The sequence below is a fragment of the Solanum verrucosum genome, unplaced genomic scaffold (assembly GCF_900185275.1).
Source record: "Solanum verrucosum unplaced genomic scaffold, falcon-dt-bn FXZP01000235.1, whole genome shotgun sequence".
In the NCBI taxonomy this organism is placed as follows: domain Eukaryota; kingdom Viridiplantae; phylum Streptophyta; class Magnoliopsida; order Solanales; family Solanaceae; genus Solanum; species Solanum verrucosum.
The window spans coordinates 3,257,031-3,272,253 of NW_026019948.1; the positions used below are offsets into that span (position 1 = coordinate 3,257,031).

Here is a 15,223-nt window from a genome sequence, read left to right on the forward strand (position 1 = left end):
GAAATAGCATTATACAGATCATGACAAGTGATATTGATAAAGTGGATTAAACCTTTTGTCGATCTTATTAATAAAGCTCAATTCTAGTGTCTTAAGTTTAGTTATAATTACTCTTTGCAGGTGGACTTCACTATTTATCCTCCACTAAATAACAATGAACCTATCCAAATGAAACAAATCACACGACTTAATCTAGATTTAGGGTGTGTTTGGTATGAAGAAAACATTTTTTGGAAAATGTTTTCCAATTTTCTCATGTTTGGTTGTGTTAAATGTTTTTTAAATCAACTCATTTTCCTCAAATTTAAGGAAAACATTTTTCAAAACTCTCTTCCAACTTCAAATTACAATTAATTTTTTGTTGAAAAATCAATTTATTTTGTCACTACCCTCAAACCAACCCCCAACCATCCCCCCTCCAAAAAAAATAATAATTTTAAAGCTTGTTTTTAAATTCAAAATTTTTTTACCCCACCCTCACCCCTACCCACCCCCTCCCAAAAAAAATATTAAAAATTATTTTTAAAAGATATTTCTAATTTCAATTTTTTTACCCTCCACCTACTAACCCCAATCAGCCCCCTATCAACCCCCCCAACCCCCTTCAAAAAGAAAAAAAATTAAATTTGTTTTTAAAAAATATTTTCAACTTCAAATTTTTATTTTTTCATCCTGATCCTCGATCACCTACCCTCCTCCCCGGCCCCGCCCCCCCCCCCCCCCCCCAAAAAAAAAATAAAAATAAATTGAGTTTGTTTTTAAAAAATATTTTTTACTTCAAAATTTTATTTTTTTACCCCTATACTCGCCCCCAACCCACCCACCCACCCCCTACTCGCCACCCCTACCCCCAAAAAAAATAATATAAGTTTGTTTTTAAAAAATATTTTCAACTTCAAAAATTTATATTTTCACCCTACCCTCGACCTCCCCACCCACCCCCCAAAAAAATCTTTAAGTTTGTTTTTTAAAAAATATTTTCAACTTCAAAAATTCATTTTTTCACCCTACCCTTGACCCCCACCCACCTCCTATCCAGCCCCCACGCACCCACCCCAACCAGCCCCCCCTCCCCCCAAAAATAAATAATTAAGTTTGTTTTTAAAAAGTATTTTCAATTTCAAAATTTCATTTTTTCACCCCTACCCTCGACACCCCCACCCCCAAAAAAAATTTAAGTTTCTTTTTAAAAAATATTTTCAATTTCAAAAATTATTTTTTACTCTAGTAAAAATAAAAGATATTTCTCAAAAATATTTTTCATTCATAAATCAAACACTAAAAATCTTTTCCGGAAAATATTTTCTACTCACCAACCAAACATGAGAAAATAAATCAAAAATCAACTTGTTTTCCAGAAAAACATTTTCCTTCATACCAAACACACACATTACCTTAATGTAGAAGTTGGAAAAGCTTAGATTAAATGAAAGGTATTATGTCTTTTTTAAAAAATTTCAACTGTAAAAAGATGTTATTGCCTTTATACGATGGTAACAACTATTCAATATGAACATTTCGAAAATAATAATAATTCAATATAAACACATAATGCTCAAATTACATCGTATTCAATGTGAACATGTGTTATTCAGATTACATCCTTTCTCCGAATGGAAAAATTAATCCTTTCATTTTGTTGATCAACTGCTGGTTGACACAAAATATGTGGATTATATTAATTATGATGAATATTATGTCTTCCACTCAAAGAAAAAGGAGAAAAAAAAAAGATGAATAGAAGAAGTAAAAATTGCAAAGGGCATCTTCTTGCCGACTTCTCCTTTTGTCTTTTTTTTTTTCTTCCAAAGAAAAAGTATGTTAAAGAATTTAAATAGGATGCATCGATCTTAATTAATTAAGTTACTTATAAACTTTATTATATATTAATAACTTGGTTTCATGATGTAATCATCTTATTATATAAATTTAATATTTCTAATTGATCACTTAAGGTATCAAGATTTAGACTTTGCCTAATATACTCTTTCATTCTCTTTTGTTTGTTTTCTACAATGGTACACTACTTAATTAATTACTTCTCCCCTCATAATTAATTATAATATAAATAAATCTGTCCACAATTAGTATGGAGTCTATATATTATTTCTTCTACTAATACTCTTTCATATATAATTATTCTCTTTCTCTCACATATGGAGGCAAATCTTGTTCTATCTTACCAAAGCTTTTCAAAAGTTTCCATGAGAAATATAAAGATCAATACATATTATAAGTACAATAAATTAGCATATCCATCAACATGTTGTGTGTTAACAAAACCACCTCACAATAATGATAGTAGTAATTATCATGTTTATAAAGATAATTGGTTTGATCATCTTGCTATTAATCATCTCTCTCAAAGTATACAAGCTACCACAGGTAATTATATATTCTCCGTTTTAATTTGTTTGTCCTGCTCTCCTTTTTAGTCTGTTTCAAAAAATAATATTTCTTTTCTTTTTCTGCGACTCTTTATTTATAACTTTCCATATGACATGTTTAAAATCATAATAAGATTTAAAAATATTTTAGTACCTTCTACATATCTTTAATTTAAAATCACATGATTCAATTTTTTTATTTTTGTTTAAAATTTCATGTCAAATTTAAACCAGAGATAAATATTTAAATATCTCTCTTTCTCATCACACTTAATTAAAATGAGTTGATTTCTCAACCGTCACTCAACTTATAGTTATTATTTCATAAAGTCAACTTTTTTTTTCAACCAAAAAAGACGACTTTCTGTATTAATTAGTTGGGCGACGATTCAAGAAATCAACTCTAATTAAAAGGTACCAATTCAATCTTTCTCTTATTTATTTGTTTATAATATTAATTTTATGCTCTTAATTTTAGGATTAAGAAACAAGAAAAGTGGCTATGAAGGCTTTGTGGAGGCTGCAAGGGTGGTATATGTGAATTTTAATTCAACACATCAAGCAAATATTGTTATTGAATCTCTTCAAAGGGCATTCCCTAAGCCTATTCTTTCCCTGGCAAGTTCAGCTTCATATCCTCTTAACTTTTTTTCTTCAAATAATTTCTGATTTCATTGCATACTCTGATTACCTATAACAACATGTTAAAATATTAATTTAATAGTATATTATAATGTTAGTATGTGTTAAAAGATATGTTTACTCGTTGTCTTTTTCTTATTTTTAACGTGTTTTAAATCACAATCTTTTATGAATAAGTAGGTTAAAAGAAAATTAAATTATTGTTCACATATTTTTTCTAAACTATCACGAATTCATATTAAATTATTAGGTGTTCACAGAACTATTCCTGAATTATCATTAACTTATATTAAAATACCCTCTAGAGCAATATAACATTTTACGTGTGAACACGTGAAAAAAAACCTGGGTGAATTGGTTAATATCACCACTATAGTATTACTGCTTTGTGAATTTTATATCTAAACTAGATATTCACAAAACTTTTTTGATAGGTGAACTCATTTTTAAGCCTTTTCTTATATTTTATGTGCCTATCAGCAAATTATCCCAATCATATATTCAATTGAGACAATTTTATCAGCAAATTATCCAAAACATTTTATCATATACTCAATTGAGATAATTTTTAATCTAATTAGAGTTAATACTTAATATTCGAGAAGGTAACAATTACAACAACATGTGTTATAACATGAACACGTAAATAATAAACTATATTACGTAAATAAAATAAAAATAATTTCTCCCCTATATATATAAGCTTCTGAATCTCCTAATAATAGTAAAATTAATTCAGAAATTATTTGAAATCATAAATTAAAATATATTAAAACTCCTTATTAAAATTTCCGCCTCTATAGGGAGGACGATAGCATGCACGTCAATATTTAGGAAGTAGAATAAAAGTTTGGTTTTGTCATCCTTTCTTGTTATTAACTTATAATATTATTCAATTGCACTTCCAACTATAAATTAACCCCCCCCCCCCCCCCCCCCCCTTTATTTTTTATTTTTTATAAGTACTATATTTTATATTTTATATTATTAAAAGGCAAGCACTGATTAATGGTCCGTCTATATTTAAAGACAAAACGTACTAATTAAATTATTATGTAGAACGATAAAGAGTACAGAAAGAGCATATAACGCAAGTTGCTTTATCTTCAACAATTCAGTAATTATTATATACTTATCTAATATATACATTTTTTGTATTGATGACTAGGGATGACATGTTGGTGATGCTTAAAAATAATCCAGGTGTAGCTTTGAATGATCATTAATAATAGGCATAATACATAAACATGAACCTTAATTTGGCGTCAGTTGATAACTATGACCCTTAACTTTAGATGTGCACAAGTAGACACTTAAACTCGTATAAAATTGAACAAATTGACACATTCGTCCTACATGGCACCCTACATGGAAATTTTGTGTCCTACGTGGCGTCTTACGTGTATCATGCCATGTAGGACACGTGTGTCTACTTGTTCAATTTTATACAAGTTTAAGTGCCTACTTGTGCACATCCAAAGTTAAGGGTCATAGTTGCAAACTGACGCCAAATTAAGGGTCATATTTATGTATTATGCCTTAACAATATGTGTGTGATGTTCACGTAAAATGTTATATTGCTCTAGAAGGTATTGTAATATAAGTTAATAATAGTTGAGGAAGATTTTGTAAACATCCAATAATTTTATTATGAGTTCATGATAGTTCAATATGTGAACAATATGTGATCATAGATATATATGTCATAACATTTGTATACATAGTTATAAGTTTTTTTCGAAATTTCTTGTTTTACATAAATTGAAATGGAGGTGGGACAAAGCTAGAGTCTAGAGAGACACAAAAGGTCCATTCAAATCCTCTTTATTAAAAATCACACTATAAAATTTTATTCATATGTAATATAGTGTTACTAAATTTCCTTTTAACTTCTTCGTATGATTTCTTCTTGATATTCGAACAGGTGAAGATGCTACTACCGGAATCTAAGTGGGCAAGGGAGTATTGCGCTATTTTCACCACGATCTTCTTCCCTTGGCTAGTTGGACCTTGTGAGGTACTTCTTTTCAATTATAAATATTACACGAATTGATCTACATATAAGTCGTATATAGTGTAATGAGTTAACGAATAATATCTATATGGGCCTTTTCTCAAATGAAAATGACATAAATGAGCCAAATTTTTAAATAATGACATATTTGAGCCTTTTCCCTTAACTAACTAACAATTATTTTGAAATTTATTATTTTTAATAAGCACATTAACTTAAATGGACAGAGAGAATCATATATCTTTCTAAATAAGAATCTCAATTTTTATATATATAAAAAGTTATTACCAAATTAAAGTCATTTGACTCTTGCACCGTCCACACATAAATTGTATCATGTCACACATGATACATTCTTGATTTTTACATATGCAATGACATAACACTCAAGTCAAATGGTAGTGACCAAGATTTTTAACAATATTCTTATGCTTCTAGGTGAAAGAGTCTGAGTTTAACGGGAGAAAAGAGAACAATGTGGTCCACATAAAAAAATGCAGGTATTTTAATTTTCCGAAACTCGTTTTTTTCTTCATTTGGTGTCTGGTACTCACATTAAAGTTTAACTAAATCTGAATTTGTGCCGAAAAATCTCACATTGGGGTAAATTGAAGGAGTACTTGTCACTCCACCACAATCGGTGTTGGTTAATTTTTCGAAGCTCTATTAACAAAGAGAAGAACTTCAATTCAAATATTGTCCAAAAACCTATCCAATATTTTGGACAATGTTGACTACTCAACTAAAAGTTCAAAGAAAAAATTCTAGTGGAATTTTGCTTCTTTGAGATTGTCTATTGTCATGATGATGGCCAAGGATGAAGTATTTTAAAATTAATTCCCAAACCTTTTCCATTTTCACAATATACTTTTGTAGGTTATTGGAGGAAACAAATTGTGTGGGAATGTGCACTAATCTTTGTAAGATGCCTTCTCAATTATTCATCAAGGATACATTAGGAATGTCAGTGAACATGGTGCCAAGTAAGTATAAACTTATACCAAATACTAATACACACTACTCTAAAAATTTCCATTATGTAGTTGTGCCTAATGCGTTGTTTGTACGAACAAAATTTCATATTGATAGTTGAAAAGAAAATGAGTTACTTATCAGATATTGAATACTTTTTGAAGAATCTGACACTGGTGTAACAACATATATATTTGAAGAATACGAGCAACATAGCTCTCCTAATAATACTTGCACTAGAAGTTGGAGGATATTACAAATCACTTCAATGGGAGGTCCCACCTTGATGCCACTAAAGGTGCAATATTGAAAAGGATCAATCATACTGCTATTGAAAAAAGTTAGCATAAAGCACTTCACAATTTCTATTTTTATATGAACAAAAACCCTAACCTATTTTGTATTGCGAGGGTACATCTTAATTGACTGTCAACCTATTACAACACCCTCCTACATTATTCGACCTTAAGATCAACAATATGAGCAAGTTCACATAGATCAGACTTAAACAGGCCGACATGACATTAAATATTCGTATAGTTGATCCAACTTCTTTGTGCTTGAGACAACACATTTGATATGAATCATAGTGCTTCTTGATACTCTGTCCATTAAGTGATTTATTTTTCAATTTTAGAAAAAATAATAGTTCATGCACTTCTTTTCTCCACATCCAATCATATAGTAAGAAAGAAAATAAGCAAATTCTACATATAAAATGATGTTGACACCTCTATTTTGCAGACTTTGATGATATGAGCTGTGAAATGATATTTGGGCAGGATCCTCCTCCACCAGATACAGATCCAGCATTTATGCAACCTTGCTACAAACTATGTAACTTTTTCATCTACCATAATTGCAATTTTTTTAATTAGCTTTCAGAAAAACATATTACGCTACGTATCTCAATTTATAATATTATACAACATTATGTTGTCATGCCTGAGTATGTTACTTATGTTCTTCTATAAAATTCATGCAGGCAAATTAAACAATAAACACCAAACAGATTGCAACAGCCAAATGAAGAAGAAAGATCATCTGGAGATTTCATAACGCGTCGTGTTCATATATCCTTTCGATTTGAAAGATGAAATACTCTTAACATTATGAGTATATGTTAAAAGCATTGGTACTTTTGAAAGAGGTGTAATTCACAGGAATTGATTTGCATAAATAAACCTGATGCATAAGAATGCTAACAGATAAATTTCTAAATATTGTTTGAAGAAATGTGAAAACTTAATATTCTTAGTTGAAAAAATTGAAATCAACTTTCTCAGATAATAACACTATTAGTTGAGCGACCATACAAGAAATCCAACCACCACAAAATTACTTAATAAAAGAATGCTTCAACATATTGAAGTTGCACAAGTGTGATTCAAACAATTTTCTTCAACACTTAGATGTGGTTATATATTAGTCTTATGAGTGATTTGTCTCAAAAACAACTCATAAGTCACGTCCTTCATGTCATAATCTGAGCTATAACCTCACAATCTGCAACATGAAGCCAATTAATTCGCAAATGAAACGATTATAGATTAAGAGTAAGGTTGGATACTACGTCTCCAGTTGCTTGCTGAATAAGGCTATTAAATGTCCAGATAATATGGATCGAAGACAGTAATAACAATGAAAAAAAACTGTCCAGAATGATATAATGTTGCTAAGACACCTTACAAGAGAAAAAAGGCTTGAGAATTATTAAACTTTGACAAATATTTTGAAGTGTTGCAACAACAACAGCACCAGATTCAGTACAATCAAAGTCCATAGCCACTTTTAGACAACTGAGGTTCTTCAATTTCATGAACTAACTGGAGCTTTGAGTTGTCAAATTTCTCTCCATCACCCCACAATGCATATGCTTCTTCTCCATGTACCGCGTTATCTCCCTCACTGACCTCTTCCTCTGTCATCCTCAAAGGAACCACTATCCTAATTAATAAGCAAATCACACTAGTGCTAACGACATTCCAAATGAAAACAAATCCGATACCTATCAATTGTACCCATAATTGCCTGAGCCCTGCATTGTACTTTCCACTTTGAATGCCATAAGCAAGGCCTATATACTTTGGCCAATCATCAACCATGTAGAAGATGCGACTGAGTCTTGGATTTGCCAATACACCTGCCAGAATTGCGCCTAAGGTTCCTGCTACCGCGTGTGTGTGGAACACTGCCATGGTGTCGTCTACTTGTTTAAGGAACCACATTTTTTTATGAAGGAACATCATACTGAACCATGGAATGGATCCGGACATTAACCCCATTAGTACTGCTGCCCAACCTTGCACCACCCCTGTTTCATTGGCGGAGCCAGAATTTTCACTAAGGGGTTCAAAATATAGAAAGTAAACACACGAAAAGGCTATAGGGGGTTCAACATCTACTGTATATACGTAAAAAATACATAAATAAAAACTCAAACCTGGCCTCATCTTGCAAGTAAGCACTCTAACTTTGAAATAGTTACCTCAACTTTGGTCTCAACTGACAACTAAACACTCCAACTCGTTTCCACTATGTCTCGTGGACACCCGATGCTGACATGATGCACAAACTTTGGAGGTGTCTAGATGATCATTTTGTAAGCTGGATTGTTCAACTGACACAATGGAGGCGAGTTAAGGTGTCTAGATGTGTATACTCCAAATTGGAGTGTTTACTTGCCAGCTGAGGCCAAGTTTGAGTGATCGTTATGTATTATGACTCCAGAATATAAATAGTGAATGCATGTACATCCGCTGTCTCAAGCTTGAACTATATATACGTATACTGAAAAGAAATATATTAAGAACTTAAAAAATAAGTACTCTATGTTATATTAAGATGTGCAATCACGGCGTTTAAAATCTAAATTCACCCCTCTTATAGGTGAGACTTGAGGTTCTACTGCAAGAAAAGCTAGCACTTGGTACATGTTACACATCTTAAAACCTTATTTTAGTTACCTGCTGCAGGAGTAATGCAAACTAAGCCAGTGATCATTCCTTGGGTAGCACCAATTACAGAAGGCTTTTCATAGAAGAGAATGTCTAACATTAGCCAAGTTAGCAAGCTCATTGCAGCACAAACATGCGTGTTAAGGATGGCTAAGGATGCATCAAGGCTAGCTGCATATGGATCACCGCCGTTGAATCCTGTCCATCCCATCCATAGAATGCCAGCACCAGCCAACATTAACAATATGTTATTTGGTGGAAACCTCTCCCTGTCTCTAGGTGCCCTTGGTCCAACCTACATCCATTTTTCCTTATCCTTTTAGAATCTCATAGTATCTAGTGTTATTAGGCATAAGAAATTGATGTTGCATTAAAGTCGTAAACATAATTTTTGTAACAGAAAAATAACTCATTTACGCATATATATCATAGAAAATTCTGTTTCGCTGCCACAAGTATAAAATAACCATGTAAGCTTAGCCACGCCAGCAACTCGTCTAACATATCATCAACGCGACACCTTCTCTCGTCTAACGTGAGTTGCTGACATGACTATACTTACATGATAATTTTATGCTTATGGCAACTTACTTTTTGTATTCCAGGAGCAAATTTAGCATTCTTCAATGCTCTCATTTTCCGATGACATATAGGCATAATGTATGAGTTATTCTCCGGTTCAAAATTAACTTTACGACATAAGAGTAATAGGTACAAGAGTACTGAAATACATACCCAATAAGCAGCAGTAAAACCAGCAACACCAGAAGAGAGGTGAATAACAAAACCTCCCGAATAGTCAATAACTCCCATCCTGAACAGCCAACCCTGAGGGCACCAGATACTAAATGCACCCACTGTATATGAAAAAGTAAGCCAAAGAGGAACAAACAACATCCACGCGATGAAATTCATCCTCCCGAGCAGGGCACCAGCTATTAAAATCAAAGTGATCGCCGCGAATACAAACTGAAAATAGACCATTGAGGCATTTGGAAACTTGCCAACAAATGCTTGACTCATTAGGAACTTTTGTTCCAATGCATCAATATTTGTTTTTCCAAGAAATGGAACTAATGTGTCACCAAAGGCTAATTGGTATCCCCAGCCAACCCAACAAACAAGGACTGCTGCAAAGGCGTAAAGGGCCATCAAAGCCGAGTTGAGAGCCCATTTCTTCTTCACAATGCTACCGTAAAGGATGACAAGACCTGTCATTGCGACATAATATAATTAAGTAATCGAAAGTGTGCTCCAGAGGCCTGAGCCAGAATTTGGAGTTTATGGGTTCAGAACTTAGGTTTGAACCCATACCTCGTCTTAGTTATTGGATTCACAATTAAATATTTGTACAGATTCAATGATTTTCCATCTAAGCAAAAGTTACTGGATTCGTCCAAAACCCATACTTAGTACTCCTTCCATTTCAATTTTCTTTGTTTTACTTTCCTTTTTAATCCGTTCTAAAAAAATGTCCCTTTTCTATTTTGACAACTGTCTAATTCTAACTTTTTACATGATATGTTTAATAAGACATTTTGATATAAGATGATCGCACAATTCAACATGATATCAGAACCATTCAAGTGTCTCAACACGCATTAGCTTGATTGTTTTTCATGAGCCAAAATATTATATGAGGTACAGAGGTAGGAGTGTTAATATACCTGGAACACTTTGAAGGCCAACAAGGGTGGCTGAAGTCAATTGCCAAGCATTGTCAGCTTTGTTCATCCATTGGGGATTTGAATCATCTGGTTGATGATTTCTAGGCAAGTACAAGTATGCCATTCTTAATTAGTACTACTAATTTAGTTGATTAAGTGATTGCAATTACATAATATAATTTGTGGACGTGATTAATAACATACATTATATGAATCTTGATGGTTATAAGGCGGATAATTCAAGCGCTAAAGTTAAAAAAGAAAGTAATTATATTGTGACAGGAATAAATTAAATCGATACTTACTAATTGAATCAAGGAAATTCTTAGCTAACTGAGATGCAATTTTATGACGTACCCCTCCTACTACTAATACTTATTTTGAGTGTTTTGTTGTTTGGTAAGATAAAAAGGTGCATTAAAACACATATTTTTAAGATTTTTTTTTTAATTGAGTGAATATTGAGATAAAATTATTAAGGAAAGTTACATAAATCCCACTAATTTAGGAGTTAATTACTTAGATACGTTTTAGTTTTTGCACGAATCCCATTCCGCTGCCACTCTCCTTTGTATATGGTATCCCAGATACATGTTAATCACACCATATACATACGAATACATGTATCTGGGATACATCACTATCTTCGCTCGTCTCTCTATTTTAGTGTATCTAATGCAAAAATACATGTATGTAAATATGTTTACCTCAATATATGATTAAAAAAATCTTAATTAGTAATAAATATATAATATATTAAAAATATAAGTAATAATAATATATATAATAATGAAATATGTCTAATTATATAATTCTTTAACCCGGTTTAACTTCTTATTTTTGTAGCAGATAGTCAATTTTTTTCCCAAGCAATGACTGAATTTGAAAAAAACAGTTAACATTTGACACATGTGCCCCTTCAATAATTGAATGGACTAGATTCATTTTGCTAACCTAGTTGATATTAACTATGATTAATATTATTTCTCTTCGGTCCTTTTTTTAATCATATTATTTCTTTTCGATCCTTTTTTTCTTGTTTCAAGCATTTTTTTTAAAACTATTTGATCCGTTTGCAAAGCAGAACAAGAAATGCAGATGGTAGATACAAATCACTCTTTTTGATAATTGTTTTCACACACCCAACAAACAAAAAAAAATCATACCAAATCTCTCAATAAGAATAGGAGATTAATAAATCTGAAGGATACATTTGAATTATAGGTTTTTTAAAATAAAGAATTTGAAGCACTCAACTACGGCAATGAACATCAATAGTACTTTTTTTTTCTTGAAAAAGGGATGTGCAGATTTGGACCTCATGAAAGTTGAAACCTGATGGACGAATTAGTCATGCTTCAGCAAACTGATAGAGTCAAAATTTATCAATGTCAACTTCAAGCTAGGGCTGGAATTGGATAAGTTGATACTGATCCAGATTTTCTGGATGATTGCCCCGAAATTGTGAATGCGTTGGAAGCCCTTAAATTAAGTATTTAATTATATTTTTAGTTGCTTTATTTATTATTCTAGAATAGGATTTATGTTTCGTAAGGATTATGTTAAGTTATAGTTATTAGTTTGGAATAGGATTTAGGTCTCCTACTTTCATAAGAATTAGACTTCCTATTGATGTAATAAGACTCCTATTTAAAGAGGTGAATAAATCAGTAAGTCATATTTCAGGAGAAAAGCAAGAGATTAGAGTTCTTTCTTCCATTGAACTCTAAAGTTTCAGTCTCCCTTAGAACTGAAGAGATCAGAGTTCTCTTTTAATGAATTCTAAGGTTTCAACTTCCCTTTAACGAGCTGATTTATATATCGCCCGTGAATCGATCCTTTCTCTAAAGATTCATAGCAATTTGGCATTAAAATTAGAAAAGGGAAAAAAGAGTTGATGTACTAAAATACATAATTTGGTATTTTTTTTGATGAAATACCTAACAAATATGCTAGATTTTCTTTTATTTCTCATTGTTAAGTGTTTTTTGTTGATAACAATGAAAGTGAATTATAATTATTAAATGTTTCTATTGATAATAGCGAAAGGAAATCATAATTGTCAAGTGTTTTCGATGATAGCAGTGAAAGGAAATCAAGAGAGAAAAAGAGAAAAATGTTGGAAACTATAATGAATCTTATTTGGTTAATAAGATACATTTTATTCATTAAAAAATAAAACGACACTTTTAATTCATTTAGGATAGGATTGAAGGGATCAAAGGAGATCTCCACCGGAGGTGAACCAAGTCTTGAGTTAAGAAGAACTCATAGCATAACATCTATTAAATAAGACATATTACCAACAAACTAAAGAGAAAATTGAACATATGTTATGTTTTACCTGATGAGATAGCTTTATAGCAATATTGTATAACTATATAAGTTCTCTTATTATATAAGAGGGAGTTTATGATGGGACATTGTAATGTCCCATCATAAACTCCCTATATAATATATAATATATAATATAATAAATCATTTTTTCTACTATATAATATATATTTATTTTTCTACTATAAGGGAGTTTATATAATATATAATAATATAATATAATAAATCATTTACAAATGACTTAAAATATTTCATATTTAAAGGATATATAATAAAATAGGTTGACTCTCAAAATTCTATCCGGGTCACATATATTGGGACAGAAAAAATAACAGCTATCATTTTAAAATTACCAAAAAAGTATTATAAATAATAATAATTAACAACTTAAAATATCTTAAAGACATTTTAAAAGGGTTAATTTTGTAATTGTAATTTCTACTATATAATAAAAGGGAGTTTATATAATATATATTCTACTATTATATAATATCATAATAAAACCCCTTTTATTATATAGTAGAAATAAATATAATATATATATATATATATATATATATATATAATAATATAATATAATAAATCATTTACAAATGACTTAAAATATTTAATATTTAAAAGATATATAATAAAATAGGTTGACTCTCAAAATTCTATCCGGGTCACATATATTGGGACAGAAAAAATAACATATATCATTTCAAAATTACCAAAAAAGTATTATAAATAATAATAATTAACAACTTAAAATATCTTAAAGACATTTTAAAAGGGTTAATTTTGTAAGTTTATCCATATCACATAAATTAGGACAAAGTGACCAGCAATGTAAGTTATTTGAAAGTTACATAAAAATATTACAAATCACAATAATTAATAACTTAGAACATTTTTTAAAAAAATGCAAATTTGGATGACTCTTCAAATTTCATTTGTGTGACATAAATTGAGACAACAAAAATAACATATATTGCGTCCATTTTAATTTATTTGTCTTAATTTTTTTTTATATTTAAAAATTGCGTAAAAATACTATAAATCATGATAATTGACAACATAAAATATTTCAAAAATAAATACATATAAAAAAATTCGATTAATTCTTGAAATTAATCTATCGTTAAAAATTATGTATAAAATACAATAAATCGTGATTTTGACCACTTAAAATATCTATTACAAAAGCAGAAAAAATAAATTGACTAATTCTTAAAATTAATCTATCAATGTCACATAAAATGAGACAAAAGTAGTAATATGTATTGTTTAATGTGAAATTATTGAAAACTATGTAAAATGTATTATAAATGATAACAATTAACAACATTTGATTGAATCTTGAAATTTTATCAATGCTACATACATTGAGACAAGTGGAGTAATATATATTAAGTATTTAAAAATTACGTACAACCATATTGCTTTCTGTAGGCTTCGAATTATCGTGGTCATTTTTTAGGCTGATACAAGTTTTGTACTTTTTTTTTAATATTATAAATCGCAATAATTAATAATTTAAAATATTTTAAAAAATATATTAAAAATTTAGTTGGTTTCGGGAATTTTATTTATACTATATAAAATGGGACAAAGGAAGCAACATATATCATTTACAAATGACTTAAAAAGCATTAAAAATTAGAATAATTACCAATTTAAAATATTTAAAAGCTATATAATAAAATAGGTTCACTCTCAGAATTCTTTCAGGCTCACATATATTAGGACAGAAAAAATAACACATATCATTTTAAAATTACCAAAAAAGTATTATAAATAATAATAATTAACAACTTAAAATATCTGAAAGACATTTTAAAAGGGTTAATTTTGTATTTTTATCCATATCACATAAATTAGGACAAAGTGACCAGTAATGTTGGCTATTTGAAAGTTACATCAAAATATTATAAATAACAATAATTAATAACTTAAAACATTTTTTTAAAAAAAATTAAAATTTGGATGACTCTCCAAATTTTATTTGTGTGACATAAATTGAGACAACAAAAATAACATATATTGGGTCCATTTTAATTATTTGTCTTATTTTTTTTTGGGTTTTTTATATTTAAAAAATGCGTAAAAATATTATAAATCATGATAATTGACAACATAAAATATGTTTTGAAAAAAAATACAAAAAATTCCACTCATTCTTTAAGTGAATCTATCGTAAAAATACTATAAATCATAATAATTGACAACATAAAATATTTCAAAAATGTTGTATGTGGATAGTCTTATTGT

At 29.9% G+C, this 15,223-nt stretch overlaps 2 protein-coding genes across 2 annotated transcripts; one reads left to right on the plus strand and one right to left on the minus strand.

The window, feature by feature from the left end:
* The first annotated feature begins 2,156 nt into the window (after positions 1–2,156).
* On the plus strand, positions 2,157–7,088 carry LOC125813344 (beta-carotene isomerase D27, chloroplastic). The gene is made up of 7 exons (XM_049492848.1): positions 2,157–2,385; positions 2,866–3,005; positions 4,954–5,046; positions 5,482–5,543; positions 5,920–6,026; positions 6,760–6,852; positions 7,001–7,088. The coding sequence occupies exons 1-7, from the start codon at positions 2,157–2,159 to the stop codon at positions 7,072–7,074; spliced, it is 798 nt and encodes a 265-aa protein (XP_049348805.1). The 3' UTR covers positions 7,075–7,088.
* A 699-nt stretch (positions 7,089–7,787) lies between these two features.
* Positions 7,788–10,863, minus strand: LOC125813245 (ammonium transporter 2 member 5-like). Its single transcript, XM_049492738.1, has 4 exons — positions 10,640–10,863; positions 9,708–10,183; positions 8,982–9,267; positions 7,788–8,329 (listed from the first exon to the last, which is right to left on the minus strand). Exons 1-4 carry the CDS (start codon positions 10,761–10,763, stop codon positions 7,788–7,790), a joined length of 1,428 nt encoding a protein of 475 aa, XP_049348695.1. The 5' UTR covers positions 10,764–10,863.
* Positions 10,864–15,223: the final 4,360 nt, after the last annotated feature.